General features: G+C 48.1%; 3 protein-coding genes across 5 annotated transcripts in view; 1 reads left to right on the plus strand and 2 right to left on the minus strand.

Annotated features, from left to right (window-relative positions):
• Nucleotides 1–851: 851 nt before the first annotated feature.
• On the minus strand, nucleotides 852–5,707 carry cpn1 (carboxypeptidase N, polypeptide 1). 2 transcript variants are annotated; one of them, XM_061304618.1, is made up of 9 exons: nucleotides 5,102–5,486; nucleotides 3,735–3,931; nucleotides 3,498–3,653; nucleotides 2,817–2,993; nucleotides 2,637–2,748; nucleotides 2,285–2,424; nucleotides 1,725–1,824; nucleotides 1,526–1,644; nucleotides 852–1,391 (listed from the first exon to the last, which is right to left on the minus strand). In XM_061304618.1, the coding sequence occupies exons 1-9, from the start codon at nucleotides 5,337–5,339 to the stop codon at nucleotides 1,281–1,283; spliced, it is 1,350 nt and encodes a 449-aa protein (XP_061160602.1). In that variant the 5' UTR covers nucleotides 5,340–5,486; the 3' UTR covers nucleotides 852–1,280. The 2 variants fall into 2 exon arrangements, with proteins under 2 accessions (XP_061160602.1, XP_061160601.1); XM_061304617.1 differs by having other exon boundaries at nucleotides 3,498–3,931; nucleotides 5,102–5,707.
• Nucleotides 5,708–5,784: 77 nt separating this feature from the next.
• Nucleotides 5,785–13,110, plus strand: LOC133171332 (integrin beta-3-like). 2 transcript variants are annotated; one of them, XM_061304609.1, is made up of 15 exons: nucleotides 5,785–7,059; nucleotides 7,163–7,248; nucleotides 7,328–7,532; nucleotides 7,608–7,860; nucleotides 7,922–8,084; nucleotides 8,154–8,315; nucleotides 8,391–8,486; nucleotides 8,858–8,947; nucleotides 9,058–9,192; nucleotides 9,632–10,064; nucleotides 10,976–11,198; nucleotides 11,277–11,377; nucleotides 11,452–11,571; nucleotides 12,296–12,462; nucleotides 12,868–13,110. In XM_061304609.1, exons 1-15 carry the CDS (start codon nucleotides 6,846–6,848, stop codon nucleotides 12,934–12,936), a joined length of 2,517 nt encoding a protein of 838 aa, XP_061160593.1. In that variant the 5' UTR covers nucleotides 5,785–6,845; the 3' UTR covers nucleotides 12,937–13,110. The 2 variants fall into 2 exon arrangements, with proteins under 2 accessions (XP_061160593.1, XP_061160595.1); XM_061304611.1 differs by lacking the exon at nucleotides 12,296–12,462.
• Nucleotides 13,111–14,411: 1,301 nt separating this feature from the next.
• The window catches only part of LOC133171338 (protocadherin-15-like), a 37,927-nt gene continuing 29,004 nt past the window's right edge, over nucleotides 14,412–23,334 (minus strand). The window contains exons 35-39 of the mRNA XM_061304621.1: nucleotides 19,268–19,289; nucleotides 18,954–18,992; nucleotides 18,768–18,841; nucleotides 17,030–17,159; nucleotides 14,412–15,323 (exon numbers count right to left, since the gene is read on the minus strand). Coding sequence (XP_061160605.1) covers nucleotides 14,640–15,323; nucleotides 17,030–17,159; nucleotides 18,768–18,841; nucleotides 18,954–18,992; nucleotides 19,268–19,289 — 949 coding nt within the window. The 3' untranslated portion in view covers nucleotides 14,412–14,639. The remainder of the gene's footprint in view (nucleotides 15,324–17,029; nucleotides 17,160–18,767; nucleotides 18,842–18,953; nucleotides 18,993–19,267; nucleotides 19,290–23,334) is intronic.

Raw genomic sequence — 23,334 nt, forward strand, 5'->3', positions numbered from 1 at the left:
TTTTTGCTGATTCTACATGACAGCTTCCTCTTATGTGATCTTGCATGTGCAAAAACAATAGCAGGAAACTGAGGCCAATTTCACGTGGGAACATGGAAAAGGAAGGCATTGCAATGGCACTAAAACTTGTGCTGGCAAATATACAAGCCTGGGGAATCCATACAAGGCCCGAAAGAGCATTGGGTTCGAATTCATAGTGTAGCAGCTCACATAACTTCCATGCTAATCAAATCCTCAACTGCCAGTCAATGGACATGCAAATGAAGCGTGTGGGAGATGTCCGGCAGCGTAGGTCCAAGTTCGGGCATCTGTGACGTCAATTTTTTTGTCCACAAAAGCAACACACACTCAGTGTATGCGCGCCAACGAGAATGCTCCAGAGTATTGTGCTGTGCATGAAACGCTGCCTTTGTGTCTCATCCGGCAGCAAGCACTTTCATTTAAGAGTGCTTTGGAGGTCCATTGTTGACTTTTGAATATTTGCTCTCTTCATGCACTGTAGGAGGAGGACACAAGTCATTCTGTTGTGGAGAAGCTGTGACCAGGCGGGTGAAAGGACAAAGGTCAATCGGTCCATCTTGTCTACGACTGGGTGAACCACCATGAAATGTTAAGTCCAGGTAAAAGCAAATCCAAAGCAAGTTTTGTACGTCACACCCTGCAATGTGAAGTGTTCTTTTCCTCTTTCCTGTCCTTTACAGACTAGCTGTTGTTGCATTGGTTGCTTTGAGGAAAGCACTTGAAAGTAAAAGCGCTTTATAATGACATGATGTCATTGCCTTTGGACATATTGGAAGCTATGAAGAAAAGTAATCCCAATTCGAGCAAGAATTCACACTGCTTTGTCACGGTTAATCTTCAAGAAGGATGTATTTTATTTACAATTATGAGATTTTATGTGACAGTGCTCTCTAATGTTAGTTGCAAATAGGCTTTGTGACATCTTGTCCTTTGCCGCCACCCTCTGGAAAGACTTTCTTAATAGGATGCTTTCATACTCATCAGAAAAATATCAGATATTTAAGAAGTTAAGTCACGTGACAGGAGAAGAAAACACATTCTTTTATTTTTATATTCAGCAAATCTCAATTCCCCCCCCCCCCCCAAAAAAAGACAGCCATCTTCATGTGCAGTTATACTGTTACATAAATACATTGTTCTTGGAATAATTATTTAAACCACTGGTATTAACAAACAAACTTAAACAAAAAAAACAAACACAGAACTACTAAATTAAAAGTACTGTGTGTGCATGTGTGTGTGTTCCCGAAATTGCCACCTCATCTCGGGCCCAGTTTTAAAGTGGACTTGGGAAATGACAGGTTCCTCCTGCCGTGGTTCTTTGTCTTCACGGTCAGTTTGGGTACCTTTTTCTTCAAGTAAAAATTATGCTGCGATGGAGACAAAGAAGCAAACTTCATAAAGTTCAAGCCACTAATAATGCTTCAATCCTTCATACCACTAGAGAGAGCCAAAGTGATACTAACAAACACATTTATGCATTAGAAAACAAAGTAAGACCCACCTGGGTGGCTTCAGCCGGTCCCACCACGATGGTGCTCAAGGAGACGGTGTAACCCGGGGCGGTGGCCGTCACCGCGTACGTGCCGGGCAACAGCAGTCGGAAATAATCGCCGTGCACTCCTGCGGAGAGCCGTCTTTGAATGATGTGGCATGACATTTTAGACCAGCGGAGAAAAAATGTCTCAGGACAGACAACTAACCACTGGTGACGTCGTGGTTGATGCCCGACACGGAGATCTCAGCATTCTTAATCGGGTTGTTGTTTTCATCATACACCATGCCTTTTATCCCGTGATGCACCTGTAACGGAGGCAAGCCTACTGTTTATTATGCTCTAATTAATTCGTTCATACCCCTTTGCTAACCAAAACAGCAGCATCTAGTGTTAGTTACTAACACATTTCCATTGCTGCTTATAGAGTTGGGGAGCCTACTGGAGCTGCCTTTGGACCAGAGGTTAGTAGACACCCCAGAATGTGCCTTGTGCGACCACACATGTAGCACATGCCAAAAACCACAACTGGCCTTGCCTCAAGCCCCGCCTCTTAAATCACTGACCTCGAATGTAAACAAGAGTCTTTAATTTGGTAAACAAAAGCCGTATTTTACTTCAGTCTGGTATGCATAAATACACCAAGCGTAACGTGTACTTTGCTAAAGTGGACCACGCGCTTTGGCCTCTGAAAACCCCAAACCTCATCTCTGCTCCATTTGAAAAGTTTTGAGACATCATATCACCATACGATTGGAAGAAACCAACCTGTTCCACAAAGGAAACTAGCGCCTCGCGATTGCCCAACCATTCTCGGGGCAACGACGACTCGGGCGGAAACTTGTCGCAGCTCAGCTCCAGCGTGATCTCAAAACAGTTTGTGTGTAAATAGTTGAAGTCCTGCATGCCTGAAACGCAGCAAAGATTGATTCCATGTCTTTAACATTCCGCAAAAAAGAATGACAATCTTGGGCTCTGCGTTGAAATGAAAATAGAATGGCTATAAAAAGTCTACACACCCCTGTTCCATGGCCATATTTTTGTGATATAAAATAAAAAAACAGCAAGATAAATCAACTCAGCCACTATTATTCTTTGTGCTTACTGTTTATTTACTGACCCTTAGACAGGGAGTACCAGCTGGCGCCATTGGTGATCCCCTCTTCAAAGTAGTCGCCGCAGTTCCAGCCGTTGTGCATCCAGCTATGTGCGTACGAGTAAGTCTTCGCCAACTGACATCACACACACATATGGAAATTTGCCCCAGGTGATGTTTCCCTACCGTGTGTCGGTGGCTTACGTTTCGGAAGATTTTGTCATCCTGGGTGGCGGCGTAGGTGGTCCTCCCTCGGATGCGGACGTCCCGAGATTTGTCAAAGGGGTAGTTGGCCACCACGGCTCCGCCGTGAAGGTTGGCAGACAGGACAAAATTGTGGTTTTGCATCCATTTGATTACTGCACGTGTCTCCGGTTCTACCTGGACGAGGTATCGAAGGACAGAGTATGACTTATCTGACGACTGAACACATCTGGTTTTGTTTTTACCCCCCCTTTCACTTCTTGGCACTTTTGTTCAACTCGCCTAATCTCCAGGCATGCGTGCATGATTAATCCTTCAAAGTATCTTCTCAAAGCGATTTATGAACTCTTTGGCCCGATTCTACTTTGGTTCTTCAACTTCACCAGGTACCACCATCATGTGGTAGGCTCCTTTTTTTTATTGGTGATTCTCTCGAGCAGTAGCAATACTATTTGTGCTCGTGTGAGGCAGTAAACACCAGACGAGAGCTCCGGCGGCCTTGAGCCAAGCGGTAGCAGTCTGGCAGCGATTTATTATGACTGGCGCTTTGTTTAGCTTTCAAGCTAAATCTGTCGGACACATGGGCAGATGTATCTCGAACATTTTAACTTTAGGGGGTGAATGGGGCATTCAAACAATGCCCCTCCCCAGTAGCCCACCCCCTCCCTTTGTGCATCAGACCTGCTGCTCCCAGTTGTCAGGCAGCGGGAGGTGGTGGTTCGGTCCGTTGGTCTTCTCATAGTAATACATGAGCGCGTTCAGGTCGGGAAAGTTACGGTTCAGGTCGATTTCCCGCACGTTGCCTCGTCCGACCAGGTAGCCGTTGAACTCGGGACCCTGGTTCGAAAAATCGGATTTTGAATTCATCAGGACGATCTTATTTTCATATGAAATAAATACTTTGTGGGTGTCTGCTACCTGTCTGGCGGCCACCTCGTAGCCGTCGGGATTCATGGAGGGCATGATGTGGATGCGCGTGTCGTAGATGAGCCTCATGATCCGCTGGTTTCCCGCCTGGAATTCCTCGCATAGAAATTGGGAGAACTTGATGAGCAGCTCGCGGCCGAGCACCTCGTTGCCGTGCATGTTGCCCACGTACTTGAACTCGGGTTCCACTGGGGAGGAAATGCACAAGAGGCAACGGTGCTTTCAGGCGTAATCATTGGAAATGACTGCCAGAGCATGTGCACACATGCGTGAAACTCTCCGGCTGCAAAACACACTTGGATTGCCGCAATCTTTAATATTTAACATCCAATGGCACTCTTGGAATTTCAAAGTTAACAATTATAGGACTTGTAGAAAATTAGTTGCACTATGACCAGGAAAAAGGTAATTTTTGACTAGATTGATTATGCTACCTAGGATAATAAATCAGGCGATTAGTTTGTTATTTACTTATGGTGTCCCTCAAGGCTCTGAATGAGGTTGAGATGCGTGATGGGACCAGGAATGTAAAACTATTTAAGAAAATATTTTTAGACTATAATTTATGGCCCACAAGCCCTATGTTGCCCACCCCCAGTTAAGAAGTGCCAAGGGGGAGTCGACGCAGGTGCAAAGTGCACGGTTCCTGTTTTGTTCCATTGCAGCAGAACAGGCACACATCCTTCTATTCTCATAAAGGAAACCCGTGCGATGAAAAAAAGCCAAGACAAGCCAAGGTTATTTCTCTTGAAAACGCACCAGTGGAAAGGCCGGCCAAGCTAAACGGCGGCGGTTTTGTAGAATAAACATGCGGCGCTCTAATTTTTGTGGTTACGACCAAGCGCTTGCACCTTAAATGTTGCAACCCTTAAGAGTGATTTCAAATGAATGACAGATGTTCCCCCCCCCGCCTAAATGTCCTCACGTTGTGCATGTAAACAACTTTCCAGACGCCGAGTCCAACATTCTTTGCTTCATTTTTTTTTTGGTAATACCAGGAATGAAGCAACATACCACTCGGTCTCGTGCAAAAATAGAATGCTGGCGTGCAACGCAGTCCAACCCAAACATGATTTAGTCTCTGCATATAAAAAGTCTGCACACCCCCTGTGGAATTACCAGGTTTTTGTCATTTCAAAAAAACAACACCGAGATAAACTCAAGTGAATGTTTTTCGAGAAGAAGTCAAAAGAATTTTCAAAATTAACCTGGTAGCAAAAGTATGCACACCCTCCTATAAAAGGGATGTGCTGAGAAGTAACCAATCATATTCAAACCCTTATTAAACCGGATTGGCATTCCAGTGAGATATAGCGGCTGGGGAGTTTGGTAAGGCGGCGGGGCGAGATGTTACTCACGCGCCTCGTGGATGCCCGGGTTGTCGCTGAACTCCAGCACGTAAAGGTGGCGCGCCTCCACGCTGCGGCCCACGCTGTAGACGCGCGTGACGTAGGGGCACTGGTTGTGCACGGCGAACAAAGCTCTCACCATGTCCTCGTAGCGGTGATGCTGGAACTCCGAGCCGGCCGCCAGGAACCCGGCCAGGAGCGCGGCCAGCCAGGGAAGAAGAAGCGCCCTCCTCCCCCTGCAGTGCATGATGGCCGGAGTGGAAGGCAAAGGAAGGTTTCCCTTTTTTTGTCTTTTTTTTTTTTTTTGATGCCTCTCTCTCACATGCGTTCGCCCGTGCACGCAGCAAACATAAAATGACCGGGGCTCCTCTTTAGTCCCCTCGCTGTGCCCCCTCCCACGCCAAGGAGAGCAAGTAAGGACAGCCCCCCCTTGCTCCTTCTTTGTCTCACTCTCCTCCTCCAACAGCTGCTTCTCCCTCTTTTCCCCGTGGCTCCTTGTCAAGTACATGTTAGTGGCTGTAACATTGCATGGAATGCTTCAAGGCCCACCTTCGCCCCCCTCCCCGCACTTGTTGGGGGTCTCTGCAAACACGTCATTTTCATTTTGGGTTCCCCTCTCTTTTTGTCCCTTCCTGGGAAAAGAGGCTTGTTTCCAAGGCGCTGCTCCCTCTGCAGCTTCCAGTCATCCATTCATTAACTCTTAAGTCAACACACAGTGGCGCTCTGTGCATGTGACCTGAAGATGAATCCGAGTTCTTAAGCAACCTTTTTGTCAACTTGCTTGCATGCAAATACAATCCACGTCTTATATCCTGAGCAAAGGCTGCAATTAAACTCCTGAAAGACGTGCGGCCCTGCCAAGACTGAAGCCCCCCCCTTCCTCCTCCCCGATCTTTCCAACACACGTACAAACACGCAGTGGACCAAATGTGCAAGCAAAGGAACTCTTACCTCTCCGGGAATTGAGTAACTGTTTGTGGAAGTTTAAAAAAAAAAAAAAAGGCCAGCCAATGATGACAATTGAGCAAGAGCAAGTTTAAATACTGGCTTGGGCGTTGGGGGATAGGAGAGAATAAAATCATAGTAGCGGAACAATTTGGATTTTTCTTTTCATATATAATCTGAATAGATTAGATTAAAAGCAGTTAAAATGTTGGAATGTAATTTGAGCAGATTAAAAACACGCCGTGCTGTCATGACATTCTAAAGATAAGATGTGGCGTCCCTCAAGGTTCTAAACACGAGCCCATGATATTGCATTAGCCTTCGTATGGATTACAGAAAAATAAAAAAAACACGCAGCTATCTAGCAAAACGTCAGATAAATCCCAATGAATGATTACCACTCATATTTGACCTCGAGTCAAAACACAGATAAATGAATCTGTTGACCTTCGGCCCTTTGAGACCACAATGGAAAGGAAGCCGCTTTTTTGGTTTTCCTTTTATCATGACAAAGTCAGCAAGGATTTTCATATCAATACGAATCCAGAAACCGAGTCAAGCAGGTTTTGGTTAGTTGGTTGGAGTGGATCATCCATTATGGGTTGGTCAGCTGATTGTGGTGAGAGGTTAGTTGCTTCTTATTTACTTATATGCAGATCAATTTGAAGTATAAAAAACGATATAAGTGAGACTAAAAAGTGCCCAAACCATTCCAGAGGTTCTACATTTAGTGGGGTTCTCCTTGTACTTATTCTTAACGTCCGCTAGAGGGCAGTGTGCACTTGAGCATCCATCACATAGACTCTGAATGTTGCATGCCCACCCCTTGTTCCTCCTCATAGTGGGAGTTGGGGGCGGCTTCAAGACTTTTAGACTTGGAGACATGAGTGGAAGTTTCTTTTTTTTTTTTTTTCATTCCTCCTTGCACTCGGCTCTGGGAAGACTCGGCCGAGTGCACGCATGCAGGATGGACTTGATTCCGATGTGCCTTTGGGTCATTCTGGGAATAACCGGAGTCCATGGTAGGGTCTCATTTAGTATGCTTTGGACTTGACACAATAAATGGTGACATCTCACATGTTTTAATATTGTACTTTGTTATCTCTAATGCCTTTTTTTTTGCAGGTTCAAACGTGTGCACCTCGAGAGGCGCGAGCACGTGTAAGCAGTGCCTGGCCGTGCACCCCAGCTGTGCATGGTGCGTCCAAGAGGTGGGTGTCATTTCCTCGATTCAAATCTAACGATGCCATCAAAACAAAAATATATCAATATGTCACCTTCTCCCGTCAGGAATTCGGTCACGGGGAGGCCAGCTCGTCCCGCTGCGACCGCAAAGCCAACCTGGTGGCCGCAGGCTGCGCGACTTCGGCCGTGGAGTCTCCGAACAGCAGATTGCAAGTGATCGAGGACCGGCCTCTAACCAAGAAGGCGGCGGGAGCCACGCAGGATGTGACTCAGATCAAACCGCAGAGACTCCATATTACCCTCAGGCCTGGTGAGCCAGCAGAACACCTCTCCAAAAATTGGTCAGTGAGTGTCCACTTTGTAATTGTTCGTATGGCTTACCAAGATGACGCCAAGCGCTTCACGGTGAAGGTGCGTCAGGTTGAAGACTACCCCGTGGACCTCTACTACCTCATGGACCTCTCCTACTCCATGAACGACGACCTCTACCGCCTGAGGACGCTTGGCAAGGGCCTGGCCGAGGCCATGAACCGCACCACCAGCAACCTCCGCATGGGCTTCGGCGCCTTTGTGGACAAGCCCATCTCCCCTTACATGTACATCTCCCCCAAGGAGGCCGTCAAGAACCCTTGTTACAGGTACAAGGAGGGAACCCGATTGGGGTCAAAGGGCATATATTGACTCGTGTTTGCCGGGCAGCATCAACACCACCTGCCGGCCCCAGTTCGGCTACAAGCACGTGCTGTCCTTGACGGGTAAAGTGAGCCGCTTCACCGAAGAAGTCAGGAAGCAGATGGTTTCCAGGAACAGGGACGCTCCCGAGGGAGGCTTCGACGCCATCCTCCAAGCGGCCGTCTGCAAGGTGCGCCGTCGAGTCATGGCGACAGACCGGACGGAGAAATGTTTCATTCTGGCTCGTTTGTTAACTCAGGAACAGATCGGCTGGCGTCCCGGCGCGTCCCACCTCCTCATCTTCACTTCGGACGCCAAGACTCACGTGGCGCTGGACGGCCGCCTGGCCGGGATCGTGCAGCCCAACGACGGGCGCTGCCACCTCAACTCGGCCAACATGTACAGCATGTCGACTGTCATGGTGTGTGTGTGTGTGTGTGTTTGTGCGTGTTTTGTGTTTGACGCAGCCAAATCAACACGGCGTTCTTCTCAACAGGACTACCCGTCCCTCGCTCTCATCACCGAGAAGATGTCGGAGAACAATATCAACCTCATCTTTGCCGTCACCAACCCCGTGGTCTCTTTGTACCAGGTCAGCACTTTGCAAACATTTTGCGGTTCTAAAATATCATGCAAAATTATGGATGGAAAAGTAATAAAATCTTGGAGCGCGGAAGCGTCCAGTCGGATCATTTTGCAAACATCTCTCAGAAATTCGGAAATACAGAGAGACGTGAGTTCTTATTATATTTATTGTGGAAAGTTCGGAGCAAAAGATTGTCTGCTCTGACCCGTCTGCTCTTACTTAATCCCGAACATGCGGCGCCTTCTTCAACTCTTCCAAACCTCACTGGCTTTGAAAATACATTTTTCAGCGCCTCCGAGGAGGAATGGAAATTCTAAAACGTGACTCGGCAAAAGTCTATTAAATGCAGATACAATACGCTACTTTTATGTTTGTAGAACTACAGCGAGCTGATCGCCGGCACCACAGTGGGAACGCTCTCCAACGACTCTGGCAACGTTATCCAGCTTATTTTGAAGGCTTACGCTGTGAGTAGAAACACAGGAAACACGTTTGGGGTCGGACGATGATGTTGATCTGTTGACACATTTTCTCTGTTGAGTGTCTCAAAACTTTTGTCCATTCTCGCGGCTCTCAGAAAATTCGCTCCAAGATAGAGCTGGAGGTTCTGGGCGTCCCGGAGGAGCTGTCCCTGTCCTTCAACGCCACGTGTTTGAATGGAGAAGTCATCCCGGGGCTTAAGTCCTGCTCCGGACTCAAGATAGGAGACACGGTGAGTCCGAGGCGGCGCCGCGTATGCATCGACCATCTGTCGACGTATGCGGTCGAGCGCTATTCCAGACCGCGGGTTTGCTATTTTATCGGCCCGTTCCAAGTTTGCACCCCGACTGCGTTTTTGTTGAGATAGCGTTCAGTGAGTGAGCTCCTGAAGGTTCATGAGTAAGTTCCCGTTTTTTTATTTCTGACCTTCCTTGTGTTTATGTTCCTGTTTTTTTATTTTTCCATTTTTCACTTCTCCTCCTTACCACCCCCCAGGTGACATTTTTTCAGGCCTCCGCACATTTATTTCTCCGGGCCTCATTTTCTCCTTATATGGTCGTCGCAGCGCATGCCCTCACCGCCTGCGTTTGGGCCAGAGTTTGACGTAATCCCCAACGAATGACGTTCCTCCTGTTATGCGTTTTGATTCAAAAGTGAACTTTTTGTGTCAGGTGTCTTTCAGCGTGGAGGCCCGAGCGCGAGCGTGTCCCAAACAGAAAAAGAAGAAGACCTTCATCATCAAACCGGTCGGCTTCAAGGACTCGCTGTCGGTCAGCGTCACCATCGAATGCGACTGCAAGTGTCAGAACAAGGCTCAGGCGCGCAGCCCCAAGTGTCACCACGGCAACGGCACCTTCCAGTGCGGCATCTGCGCCTGCCACCCGGGGCGCCTGGGCCCGCGGTGCGAGTGCGCCGAGGGCGACTACGACCCGGCCGAGCAGGGCCGCTGCACCGAGTCGGGCGCGTCGGGCGTCTGCAGCGGGCGCGGCGACTGCGTGTGCGGCCAGTGCGTTTGCCACAGCAGCGACTTTGGCAAAGTGTGGGGGAAGCTGTGCGAGTGCGATGACTTCAACTGCCTGCGCTACAAAGGAGAACTCTGCTCTGGTACGTCACTCGGCCGTTTGGAATTTCCACCAAGGGTTAACGCTGAATGAAGACACACACATTGCGCATAGGGACTTGCCACGCACCTCATCTGGTAAGAATTAACATCCCCAAAACACTACTCCCCCCCCCCCCCCCCCCACATCGCCCAGGCTCCATTCACAATGAGCACGTGCAAAAAATTGACACAACAGTGGAACATCTAGAAAGAGTCTTGCACAACGTCAGCAGTTAGCGGCTTCATCGAATGTCATTCGAACTCATCTTGAGAAATGGACCACAGCGCAGATGTTTGCTGTCATCCCAATCAGTGACGCTAGCCTCTTCTTTTATCCGAATGGCATGCTTAGCTTCTCTCCCCAGAGTCAACACACGCTCTTTGCATTCCCCAGTGGACAGATTAACATGAAAATACCTTTGTGATTACTCACGGGGGTCCAGCGAGGCGTTGAGACGCTAAAAATAACGCCCTGTTTGGGCTGAAAAAAACAAAACAAAAGAGACACATTTGGTGAAAATGTTGCCGCTTTGAAATTCGGAAAGAGAGGAAGCATCTTATGCGTGATTATGACACATTGTGCGATGTGGTTATGATGAATGCATTGTCTGTCTGAGTGTAGACAGATGGGGAAAAACATGGTAAGTATAAAAGATGACCACAGAAGATGCTTTTTATGGAGGTCTGCAACATGAAAAAAAAAAGAAATCATAATAATTGTAGCATTTTCTGATCATATAAACGAGAAGTTCTGGATGACATGAAAGGAACAAACAATATTAGGGAGAAATATTTTTCAAATATAGTTAAATATAACAGAACTGTACTTGGGCTGTAACTCTTGAGCACACCACTAGAGGGAGCCCTCTGCGACGACCCGGTGTATGATTAATTTCTCTCTCTCTCCTTCCAGGCCACGGCGTTTGCAACTGCGGCTTCTGCCAGTGCGCCCCCGACTGGCGGGGGGAGAACTGCAACTGCTCCACCCGGACCGATACCTGCATGTCGCACCTGGGATTGCTGTGCAGTGGGCGGGGCCAGTGCGTATGCGGCGCCTGCGAGTGCACCCAACCCGGCGCCTACGGGGCCACCTGCGACAAGTGTCCCACCTGTCCTGACGCGTGCACCATGAAAAAGTACACACAAATAATCACACTTTGGGATTCTACTAGTAATTGTCTAATTGTGTTGTTGTTGTTTTTTTTAAATGACAGGCAATGTGTGGAGTGTAAACATTTCAAAAGAGGCAAGCTGTTCCAGGACAACACCTGCGCTCGCATTTGTAAGGACGAGATTGAGCTCATGGAGGAATTAGGTGAGGAACTAATAAGAAGCTTCTCCGGAATATTGAAGCCTCACTCACCTGTGCTATTTTTTGTCGGCGCTCAGTGCTTCATGATACAAACGCGGTGAACTGCACCTACAAGGACGAGAACGACTGTGTGCAGCAGTTCCAGTACTACGAGGACGCCAGCGGAAAGTCCATCTTGTTTGTCGTCAAGGAGCCAGGTAACGAACGTTTGTTGGCAGCTTTATCCAAATATGGGCATGGATTATTTTATGAACTCATTCACCGTCAATGGCACTGAGAGAGTTAATAAAATGGACTTTTTTGTTTTGTATTTTGCAGTTAGTCCACTTTCAAGCTGTCAACTTGTTGGGTGGCGTCGGCGAGGGGGAAGGGGGTTGTTTAACGGGGGCCCCGATTGCCCGGAGAGAAAATCTGTCGCGGGGTCTCTCGCCTCTAATGAATGCGCCCGTCTAATTTCGACTGCACATTTGCAGTAGGGAAACACGCCAGAGTTTACCCTGAACACGTTTGCGCCCCGCCGAGACAAAGTGGGTCGTAAAACATCCCGGCCCAGCTCCTCCGGGACCCGCTGACTCCACATTATGAGAGCCAGCTAAGCAAAATCCAGCGCAAAGTAAGAAACTTCAAGTTTCAGAAACAGTCCGAAAAAAGATTAACAAGGTTTGGAATCAAAAAGGTAACGAGGACGTTATACGCACGAGCGGAAAACCAGGAATGAGCAAAAAGGAAAACGCACGCAAGAAAAAGGAAGTTGAGCTTTGATGCCACTTGTAAAAGGTGGCCTCTCCCGGAGGGCATAATATTAGCCCCCCCCCCCAAAAAAAGTGCACCAATGAGAGCGATAAAAAGGACTTTATTTATTTAGGATTATTATTTTCAAAACTTTCGGCCCTTCTGTTCATTTTAAAATGTTCCCCTTAGACTGTCCCGAGGGCCCGGACGTTTTGGTGGTGCTGCTCTCGGTGGCGGGGGCCATCTTGTTCCTAGGCTTGGCGGCGCTGCTCATCTGGAAGCTGCTGATTACCATTCACGACAGGCGAGAGTTTGCCAAATTTGAGGAGGAGCGTGCACGGGCCAAGTGGGAGACGGTGGGTGAGATTGCTGACAGGGCGGACGACGACAGGGTGGACATTTTGGCTAATGTTAACAATGCTGCCTTTTCACTGTTGCGTAAAGGCGGCCACACACACTTGCTGCATCTTTTTATTGTTTGCACGGCCCGCTGTTAGCCGCAGCACTACAAAGGCTTGGCTTGAAATTAGTTTCGTGGCTTTTTCTGCTAATCGGCTGCTGCTGTTTGGCTCCCAACAAACCACAAGTGAGTTTAACGGTCAACGACATACTCAACAATTAACTGTTCCATGCCAACAAAACTAAAAGTTTGCATCATACCAGAGATGTTGATTATTAAATCTATGAATGGATGCATATCACTACGGTCGCATTTTTCTATTCCAAGTTCAAATGAATTTGTGTTTTTTTTTTTTTGACAGGGTCACAATCCTCTTTATAAAGGGGCTACATCCACTTTCACCAACATCACATACAGAGGGAAAGACTGAAGCCAGCTGGGAACATCTCAAGGTTGAACCAAACTTGGGAAGGTACAGAATCATGTGCAGGTCTCTACTGTCACAAAGCAATCAATCGTAAGACTGATTGTTATTTTGTAAATATGTACAAATGACTGTGTGGCTTTGGATTTGTCACAAAATAAATGCTGAGTGTTCATTTGATGACGTTTTGAAAGTTCATGAAATATATATCATAATGTACACAATGATTCCAAGCCAGTGTGCTGTGAGAAATCACTCAAATATCACTCAATCGGTCAGAAAAAAAAGATTGATCACTAATAATGTAACCACAATATTGACCAAGCACATTGGTATAGAAATTATAAACTAAATTTGCAATTGTACTGTCAGCATAATACACTAATTTTACTACTTTTAATAGTCCCTCTGCTGCCATCTAGTGGTCATGCAGTGGTACTACATATTTTTCCCCCCGTTTGTCATACTTAAAATTTAAGTTATTTTTGGCCCGCAGCTTCGGTCTTATAAAGTATTATTTATGGCCCGCCTGCACTGTCAAACAATAAAAAAAAAAAGCATGCAACTTGAAACTGTAATTCCCCCTATTACCAAAAGGTGGCAGCACCACTCCTTTCTTTTCTGTCATGGCGACTGTAACGAGGTAAGTTGAGGGCCGTCGTTTTCAAAAGAAATGTCAATTACATTACTTCCTCACTGAAAATCAAGGTAATTGTGTCTGTCTAATTCTTAAAGACGGTTGCCTTGTTTAAAGATTTCAACCTTAAGAGACACAATCAGACTAAACGGAGTGACCGCGCTAATAAAGTGAAGCAGCTTCAAGCTGAATTGGCATCACAACAGTAATTTTTCACGCGGGGCTGTGAGTCAAAAGTAAATCAAAAGTATATATGCCTTTATTATATATATATTTTGTCATTTAAAAATCAAGACAATTGGGACAATGAAATTTGTTTCATAACAGTGTGTATTGGCATGAATTAAAACATGTCCGAAAAATCTATTGGCCCCCGGGCCCCTTCGCTTTATCAAATCTGGCCCTCTTTGCAAAAAGTTTGGACACCCTTGTATTAGCAGGTCTTGGGCCCTGTAATATTTTGGGGGAAATAAACCACTCCTAACATTTTAAAAGCTGATTAGCGCCCCCTTTTGGTGTTTTTTTGCAAGTCAATTAGGGAGTGGCAAGTGTTTGATTTGATTTGACTGATTGTGTTTGGCATGACTCCACATATTTTGTTCCGGCTTTGGTTCCATCTAACATGGAGTGACTTGAAATTTTGGATCGGATGTCAGCGTGTGGGACTGGGATTGGAAATGTGCACCTCCCTGTCAAAGGCAACGTTCCTCCATGTTCCTCAGCTGCAAGGTAAGTGTTTTTAATCGACCATAACATCAAAGTAAAACTCAGTGACTTCCAATGGGAAGCTATTTAAAGCTTTAGTATTAAAAAAAGAAAGCAGACACCCATGCCACTGGATGATTTATTTTTTTAATTCCGTTTGCCAAGCAACTTGACAAAGATGAGTCAGACAAATGTCAAGATGAGCCGTCAACACTGATCAGGACAAAAAAAGTGCTTCACCGAGATCAAATCCAAGGCAACTTTTGATGACTTTCATAAAAATGAGTCTTTTGACATGCTGATTAGCGTTTTTCAAATTGGCACTTGAGAGTCTGTCAGCACAAATGAAGATTTATTTCGTTGTCAGTCAGAGTTTAGTCATGGGGATGTGAAGGTTGTTCCAGGGTCCCATCCAAAGCGCCTCCTCTTCCGACCGCGTCGTCTCACCGGGAAGATCCCTCATGACCAGGCCGTCGTCTCCCTCGCTGTTGCTGCCGTCTACTCTGGACTCTCTTTCGGCCTCTCCTGCTTCTCGATCCTCACCCGTCCCATTCCGAAGTCCCCCGTCCGTCCCGCCGTCCGCGTTGGAGGCTTGCTCCGCCCCCACATTGCTGGCCGACTCTGAAGAAATGCTGGATTGTCGACTGTCGAACACGTTGACGGTCTTATGGATGTCAGAGTTAGTGAAGGAAGGGCTGGCGGGGCTTTTGAAAGTGCGCAGGGTTTTGACGCTGCCGTCCGTCGAAGTTCTGGGACTGTTCAGGGGCAGTTTCTCCTCCAAGGTGGCCGCCATTTTGTCCAGTTTTTTAAAGTGCTTGGCAAGCCGTGAGCTGAAGACGGGCAACGGCGGTTTGGTGGGCGTCACGGAACGGCGGGTGCGGACCACCGAGCCGTTCTGGGCCACGTAGAGTCCGCCATTGACGTTGGTGTGGTTGGTGAACGTTGAGGTGGAACGTCCGCGGAGGGGTTCTGGGCCGCTGTCATCACCGGTGGAACTGGTCTCGTACTCGCGGTCCAACACCAACTTGATCCTCCGCTTTCGGCCGCCATTCTGGGAAATAGACACAAATAGTTGGGGTGCTTCCGTGTTTTTTTTTATTTTTAATTAAAAATTTTCAATTTTTTTATTAAACTTTGGGCACAAAAGGCAGAGTAAGAGGAAGGAACAGTGAGGCTCCCAAGCTCAGGAGCCCCTCGAAACATCCTGAAAGACTTTGTTTCCATTGAGAAGCAACAAGCAAAGTCGAAGCACGAGTCAGGTCAAAGGTCATGCAACACATCAAACCCAAACCAAGAAAGGCAGAGCGAGTGACCGAAAGTAATTGCACGCAGGTCACGGCAGCACATCCAAAAATCTTATCGAAATCTTGAACCTCATCTGCATCAGTCTCTAGGCACTTGTCTCCCCCTCGGTGTCCTCCATAATGGGCGACAGGGCATCTGAGAGGTCGAGGGACTGCGGTGGCGACCTCTGCTTCTGCTCTTCATTTGAGGTGTCTCCGTGTTTTTTGGGCTTAGAAACATCTGTCTTGTTCTTTTGGTGTTGACTCCTTCCGCTTGGCCTCTTGGGATTTCTCGCGGCAGCTCTTTGACCGCCAGAGTCATCACACTCTGATCCTGACTCCGAGTCTCCCTCCCCGCTCTTGGACTGACTGTCCGTGTCCGATTCTTCTCGCTCGGTGGAAATGCTGGAGCTGGGAAGGTCGGAGTCGCTGAATTCCGACTCTGGATCACCGCGTTGACGGTGAAACCGTTTGGGCCCGGCGCGCCATCCCTCCGAAGAGCCGTAGCTTCCTCTGCCCTGCCTCCCCCACCTCTCTCCCTCTGCTGGACCGCCCCGACTCGACATGAATGCAGAGACGCTCATATCTCCGACAGAGTCGTACATCTTCCTAACCCTGCCGTCATTGCTCCACACGTCGCCAGCCACCCTGGCGGGGCGTCGGAGTCTTCTGTTAAGCGAGATAAGGCTCAAGGTATCGTTCAGCTTTTGCTTCCGTGGCGGCTGGACCGCCTGGGCGGACCCTCGCCGATAATTCCTGTTGACGACCAGATTGCCGTTGGGGACCAAACCAGGAAGCTCTCCCCTGTGCTCCGCCCCGAATCCCTCTCCACCCGCCTTAATCCTCGCCCAGTTCTCCCTTTCAGCTCGTGCTCGCCACAATTGAATCCTTTCATTATCTTCTCGTCTTCCAATCGCCGTGTTATTTGTCTTCGCAGCCTGCTCTTTGTCAAACTCCTTCCCCGCGCCGCCTCCCTCTCTTGCCCCCAACCTCCCTCTGCCGTCCACTGGTTGGATTCTGGCTCTGTTCCACAACAGGCGGCCGGCCGGGGGCTGCCCAGATGTTTGACCAGAGGAGAGCAGAGACCTCACGAGAGCCTTCAGCTTGGCCAGGGTGCCCAAACTCGCTGGCTTTGTGCCATCTTCAGGTGCCTGCGTTTTGTCAGTTAGGGGGGGCGCCGGGTTTGTTTTCACGGTGCCGTTTGCAGGCTGGGGGCGGGTCTGGCGGTAGGGCGGGAAGGTGCCTCCTTGGAATTGTCTTCGAACCTGCTGTCATAGAAGCATCACCCCCAAAACCAGAGCAAAGGTTTTAGAATAAGGAATGAACAATCACAAAGTGGACCATAGGTGGCGCTATCTGCCTTTTTTGGGGGGAATTACTTAGCAGTTGAAATGGGGTCATTTCAATCTATTTGACAGAATCAAACTAATTGAGAGTAGTCACTTCGTATTCGGTTCTAGCCTCTCGTGCTTACCTCTGCGTCGGATTCCTGCGGGCTGTAGTAGTAGCTGCCGTCGTCGTTGACGACAACCTCCCCGTACTCATCGTAGAGGCCCGAGGGCGAGATCAGCTTCCGCCGACTGCCGTACTGAGGAAGCTCATAGCTGGAGACACGCACAAAAAGCATCGAGAATGGATATTCCACATTTGTGCGGAGGCTAGACGACGCGAGAGTCTTTTCTCAGAGTTTAAACCAATCAAAGGTGAAGACACGAAGCTTAATAAACAAAAGATTGTCCAGGTTGTCTTGACCCCCCCCCAAACAATGGAATCGATTTTTCTCCCTTTGTCCTACTACACTTCCGGGAGAGATATATCAGCGCTTATGGACCTCGGGCCCTGGAACAAGAGACTGGATGACACGCACCAAAGATGATATCCTGGCTACAATAGATGCCGGCGTGATTAAAGTAACAAATCAGCCAGCAGTTCTTCGGCTGGCTTTCCAGAGACAGCAAAGTTGCCTCGTGTATCACTCAGCTCGCAGCCGAGCCAAGCCGTCGTATCGCATTGAGAAAGCAAGTCATAAACTAATGGGGCAAAGACGAGAGTCGGTAAACAATCGTGGATAGATCGAGGGTGTGAAAGAGAGGACGAGCACCCTCGCTAAGCCTTCCAGTATGGACACTAAATCTAAAGTACTAAGTACCGAAGGGATTTCAAAGCTCCAACTGCATGGCCAATGTCCAGTTAATATGCAGTGTACATTCCCACTAATAGCCAGCAGGGGGCAGTCAAACATTGGGAGTCAATCGGGAATACAGTAATCAATAAGCTAAAAAATGATTGCAACATGTTCAATCACTTGAAGTTGTTTCGATGCTTTTGCAAAAAAGGATTGTTTTGTTCCCCTTTCGAATTTTATGGATTCCTCAAGGGAGAGCTCCAGGTGCAATTAGCACATTTGCACGATGGAAAAACACAAAGCCCTTTGTTTGTTCTCGTATTATTTGTCAGTTGCGTTGTGTACTGTGTCAGAAACTTTGTTTGGCGCTTTGTCTTCCAGCAAAGCTTGAACCCGAACAAATGCGACAGACACGGCGATTAGATATGAATCCCGCAGGGTCGCACCGTGTCATTTTGCTCTTCCCGTTTATGTACACACACACACAAAAATGAGTTTGTGGAATTTGCTGCAAGCCAGCAGCATCTGGCCTATTGTGTGTGTTTCCATGGCAGGCTGCCTGATTAGCAATGTTGCTACACAACCTAAACGGAATTAGCTTTGTGTTTACAAAGTTAGGATGAAATAATGAGCGAGCCTTGCGGTTGGTGAACTTGCATTCTACATATGCACAAGTGTGCTGTTGTGCATTCATGTGGGTGGCAAGATGCAGCTGTAATGATCATTTCTACACCATTCTACACACTCCCTCGGCGTTGGCCGAGAACAACACGTACACACGCATACACACTCCGCGGGGAGGAAATCCATCATTGTCTCATTCACAAATGCTTTGAGCGAGCGTATCTTTTTGTGTTCTCCAGAAGATAACCAAAGAAGGTCTGTATAGCTTTTTATCTGTATTAGCTCAAGAAGTTTTAGTTCAGGTGTCAATTTGAGGCTTTTTAAAAAATTTTTTAAGTGTATTCAATCATTTCATTACTGCCAATAATAATGCTTAAAGCATAGGGAGAGCATGAAGGGTCTTAGCATAGAGCCTTGCGGGACACCGGCAATTTCTACACGGAGCAATGCAGACGTTACTGACCCATGTTCATAGTTGTAGTAATCCTGTGTGTAGTAGTCCTGACCTGGATCGATACCAGACTCCATGGATAACTCCTGGCAGAAGGACGCAGCGTTAACACAACATGGACACACACACAGAGCAGGCAGACATGCTGACGAGTCATTTAAATGAGTCAACAAGAGGTTAAAGAAGGAGACAGAGTACCTCAGGTCTGAGGAGAGAAGGTCGGAGGAGCTGCTGTGTCTTCCAGAAGGAAAGAGAAGTAGGAGATGGCAGCACAAATTGAGGACATAAAGCTCACACATCTGGTTTTGTTTTAGCAAAGAGTCGTCCAACAATACAAATTGATGTCATTCGTTCATTCAAATCTGTTCAACGGTCAAGATGCGGATAAGATAAAAGAAATGACAATACTGAATGATTCTTTTTTTGGGTAAAACAGGCGTGCAGAAATGAGAAACGAAAACAAAGGCGGCGGCCATGCAACGCCACAAATGGACGGCAAGCCCGACACCTACCTCGTGTTGTCCGTACCTACGACTGCACAAGGGGCGGGGCACAAAGGAAGAGGAGGAGCAGATACATTCTGTAAGTCAATCCAAATTACTCATCCAACAGTTCACATTTGGTTGAATCTGAAGTAGTACCATGATATCAATTGTCAATATTAGTATGTGTCTGGAAAAAAAAAAAACATGTCTCAGAGCACAGATGGTGACAGCAGTCACTAAAAAGGCTTATTGCTAGACTTGGTTAATAAAAAAAAAATAAAAAAAATCTGAGAGCAAGAGATAGGATTCAGAGTTCAAATGAAAGTGTGAAAAGCATGATGGAAGACGCTTGGATGAGCGCGAGCCGATTCCGAGAAAAAAGATGGACACGGCGGCTCCGAGAGCACACGAAGACGTGATAAACAGATGAATTACCGCTTTCAAAGGTGCTTTGCGGGTCAAAGAAAAACAAGCACGTGTGTGCGATAAGTCTACCCGCGTGCCCTCGCCCGCTCTGACAGGCACATTATTAGGTCCTCTGGAGACAAAAAGCCTGCAGACAATCTGTGCTGTGTCACAAACACACGTGCGATGATTGACTCCTTTTATATTTTTCTCCACCTTGACTCACCATGTGTGTGTATGTGTGTGACAGAAACACAACAGAGCAAACATTATTAGTTTCTTGACTACAATGCATGATCCCACTTGTCATTTTTCACTTTCATGTCACAAAGCTACGCTGGAGTCGTTCAAGAAAAGTCTTGGATTGCTATAGATTGCTACAATGTTCTCACAGTTGAGATTGGTGCATTTTATTGAGAAAAACAGGTCACACAATTGATCCCGATAGGTAACAGTTGTAAAAACGTGGCGCAGTTTGTGGTTAACATTAAATAAGTCTACATCAATCAACCCAAGTAGATCAAATGAAACGGTAAACACCAACGAATAGTTCTGGTAGATGAGACTTTGGAAAAAAAAAAAAAGTTCCAACGCAACATCGATCTAATCGTAGAAAAAACAGAGAAAAAGAACAAAAGGTCATCGTGTCATCGGCAAAAAACACGCCGGCGAATCTCTCAGCACAATGACAGCACAGCCTGAGAAAATGTTCAGTTCACTCGGAAAGATGTTTGGTCAGATACCCGACACTGAAAACCCCCGGAGGTGAAGGTTAGAGGACCGTAGACTGAGGGGGGAATCGTTTCTCCAGCTCCACCACGATGGAGTTCATGTTTGGCTTTGGCTGAATCTGCGGAGGTGAAGTGGTTACTTCTACTCCTCCCTCAACTCCTTCTCCTCCAGCTAATACATCCGAGGAGTCAAGCGAGTCCACGGAATCGGAAGCCGCTTGCTTTTTCATGACCTTTACAAGCGGGACCTGTTTCCGATCGATCTGGCTGAACATGTTGGCTACGGACTTCTCGATGTCTGCGATATTCTGGATATTTTTAAGGATGCCTTTCAGCTCCCTGCGGGGAGGTTCCGGTTCTGCAGGGAGAGGTGGGGGCGGGGTGCGGAGGGTCACGGGTCGCAGCGCGGGGGCCTCTGAAAATGAAGGGAGCACAAAGGTGGACGGCCTCAACAGTGAGGGCGACAAAGGGGGAGGGAGGGGCGGCGGAGGGGGAGGCGGCGGCCGAGGAGCCTGGCGGTTGGAGCCAGGGAGGGGAGAAGGGGGAGGAGAAGCTTGGTGGACGGGAGGTGGGGGAGTGCAGGGGGGTGTCGGTGGGGAAGGCGCAGAAGCAGAAGGGGGCGGCGGCGGCGCTGGAGCAGAAGGGGGCGGCGGCGGCGCTGGAGTGGAAGGAGGATCCGGGATAATGTCCAAATGCACCTGAAGTCTGTCTTCCTGCTTTTCTGTCAGACCCGACCCAAAGCGTCGTAACACGGGCGGCGTCGGCTTGTGGCTCGGCGGAGGCGTCCCCCCGTCCGTTTGGGTGATTATGATACTCGGGGGACTCTCTTGAGCCCGAACGTTTGGAACGCTTGGGGCGGAGATGTACTTGGGGTGCTGGGGAGAGTCCGGGTAAACAGAAAGTACAATATCAGGTGAGAGCGACGGCTGCACGTCCCGCTTTTGTTTAATTTCCTGGACGGCCTGCTGTTCAAACTGTCGGGCCTGTTGTTTGACCGTCAGCTTGGGCTCGAGGCCCGGGCTCACCATCTGATCTGAATCCAAGCCGTGCTCAAAGGGCGAGTCCAGCCCGGCGTCTTTGCTCTCTCTGAATTCCGCCTTCAGAAGCTCCAGTTCCCACTGGACAGGATCCATAACCACTTGCCTCCTCAAGCTATCGTAGATGTCTCTGCGATGTAGCCTCGAAGGGAGTGTCAAGCTGTGGCCGCCTCCCGATCCCCTCCCGCTGTCACTGCCGCTGTAGCCACCAAAGTGGTCTCCTCCGGGGGAGCTCATCCTCAACCAGGCCTCCCGAAGACCTTTCCTGGAAGGAGAGAAGTGCCCGAGAAGGTCTCTCGTCCTCTGGCTCCGTCCTAGAGTCTCCGGACTGCTCAAGGTTCCGTCTTCGCGGTAGATGGGATTTTTGATGGTCAGAGGGTTTTCGTCCGACAGAAAGGTGATGCTGGACTCGGACTTGGGGAGTTTGTTGAGCACCCCTCCGTTAGCGACGCACTGCCTGTGGGCGGCGATGGCCCGGGTTGCGAAATCGGAGATCAGGCGTTGGTGATCGCTTTCGTCCAAGCTGCGGCCGTAAAAAGTAGAGATGAAGCGTGCAAAGACGTGACGGATAAGGTCTGGGAAACTAAAAGACGGCAAACACTGTCAACTCAAAGCGGAGAAGCCACTGTATCACAAGGACAGCGGGGGAAGGATCAATCGTTTTCCCGCCGAGCCGCGAGAGTTTGCAGAGTTCCCTTTGACAAACGAGCGATTGAACGCATATTTGCCGAACGGCTTCTTGGAGGGCGAAAAGAAAACTCCGCAGACTTCCGCAGCGTCGGCTTCCACCTTGAACGTTTCGTTCAACCTTGCGCTCGCTACAAGCACGGGGAGGGGGGGAGCACTTCTGACCATTTTACTCACTTTTGTCTGTCGCTTTTGCCAAACGGCAGCAAGATAAGGTCAGATGTGTTTAACATTCAGAGGAAGAAGTACAATAAATAGATTATGGAACAGCTAAAGTAATGCACATTTCCAGAACACAGTGTTGGTTCTCGGATCAGGGAGAGAACCAACAGGAGTAAGATCATTGTCAATACAGTGCTGAGAATCCAAATATGTTTTGTGGATTCTTATGGTAAGTCGGTCAACAACAACAACAAAACTCCAAAGGTAATGGAAACCACCCAGAGGCAGCAGCAACTAAAATGAATTAAAAGTCGATACCAGACCGCAATTACGACCGCGCAAACTTTTGCCCTGCTTTTATTCTTTGATGACAAAACGTTTGTACTCCATGTTACACAAAACATCAACACTCTGCATCTTATCAGTGGAACTAACGATCACCCGTGGTGGCCGCCTTGGAAATAATTATCTGCATTTATTTCAATTATCTCAACTCTATGTTGTTTTTTCGCACGTCGAGGCCACCCGTGTGAAACGCCGCGTTGTCTGTTTTTTTTTTTTGATTGAGCGCGCCTCGTCTGGCACACGCGTGGCTCTCATGTTTCGAGCGTGTCGAAAACAGACGATGGGAGCGGCGATGCGTGGAATGCTGATACGGGCTTCCTCACAACTTCATCTTTGTGCCTCGGAAAGGAAATCTAAATTAAACTATCTCGCGCTGCGCCGCCTTGAGTGCGTGGAGGAGCGCGCCGCGCCGGCTTGTTAAAACCTGAGGTTGGAAATTAATAAGGCATCGCTGCATGCGGCCGCTGTTTGAATCTCGTCTAACCGGTTGAGACGGAGAAAAGTGTCAAGATTATATTAAGCCAAGTGTGCTTGGGGGATACTGAGGGAGCTACAACAAATTGTGAGCATATCATTAAAGGTGCAAAACTGCCTTGTAGTGCCTCATGGAAAATATACTGAAAGGCTAATGACTTGTGGACCTGAAGCAAGCACTTTACGTGTTTTGTTGCGGTAAAGGTGTGTGCCACAATAAAATAGTTACTACGCCCCAAAAAAAAATCGTCAC

This window comes from Syngnathus typhle, linkage group LG18 (genome assembly GCF_033458585.1).
Source record: "Syngnathus typhle isolate RoL2023-S1 ecotype Sweden linkage group LG18, RoL_Styp_1.0, whole genome shotgun sequence".
Classification (NCBI taxonomy): Eukaryota; Metazoa; Chordata; class Actinopteri; order Syngnathiformes; family Syngnathidae; genus Syngnathus; species Syngnathus typhle.

Coding starts and splice junctions, on each gene's coding strand:
- cpn1 (XM_061304617.1), bottom strand. CDS start 5,600: ATGTACTTGACAAGGAGCCACGGGGAAAAGAGGGAGAAGCAGCTGTTG. Junction 2,425..2,636: donor CTGGTACTCCCTGTCTAAGG/GTCAGTAAATAA, acceptor GCTGCGTTTCAG/GCATGCAGGACTTCAACTAT. Junction 1,645..1,724: donor CAACCACGACGTCACCAGTG/GTTAGTTGTCTG, acceptor GGCTCTCCGCAG/GAGTGCACGGCGATTATTTC.
- LOC133171332 (XM_061304609.1), top strand. CDS start 6,846: ATGTTGCATGCCCACCCCTTGTTCCTCCTCATAGTGGGAGTTGGGGGC. Junction 8,316..8,390: donor ACAGCATGTCGACTGTCATG/GTGTGTGTGTGT, acceptor TCTTCTCAACAG/GACTACCCGTCCCTCGCTCT. Junction 12,463..12,867: donor CACGGGCCAAGTGGGAGACG/GTGGGTGAGATT, acceptor TTTTTTTGACAG/GGTCACAATCCTCTTTATAA.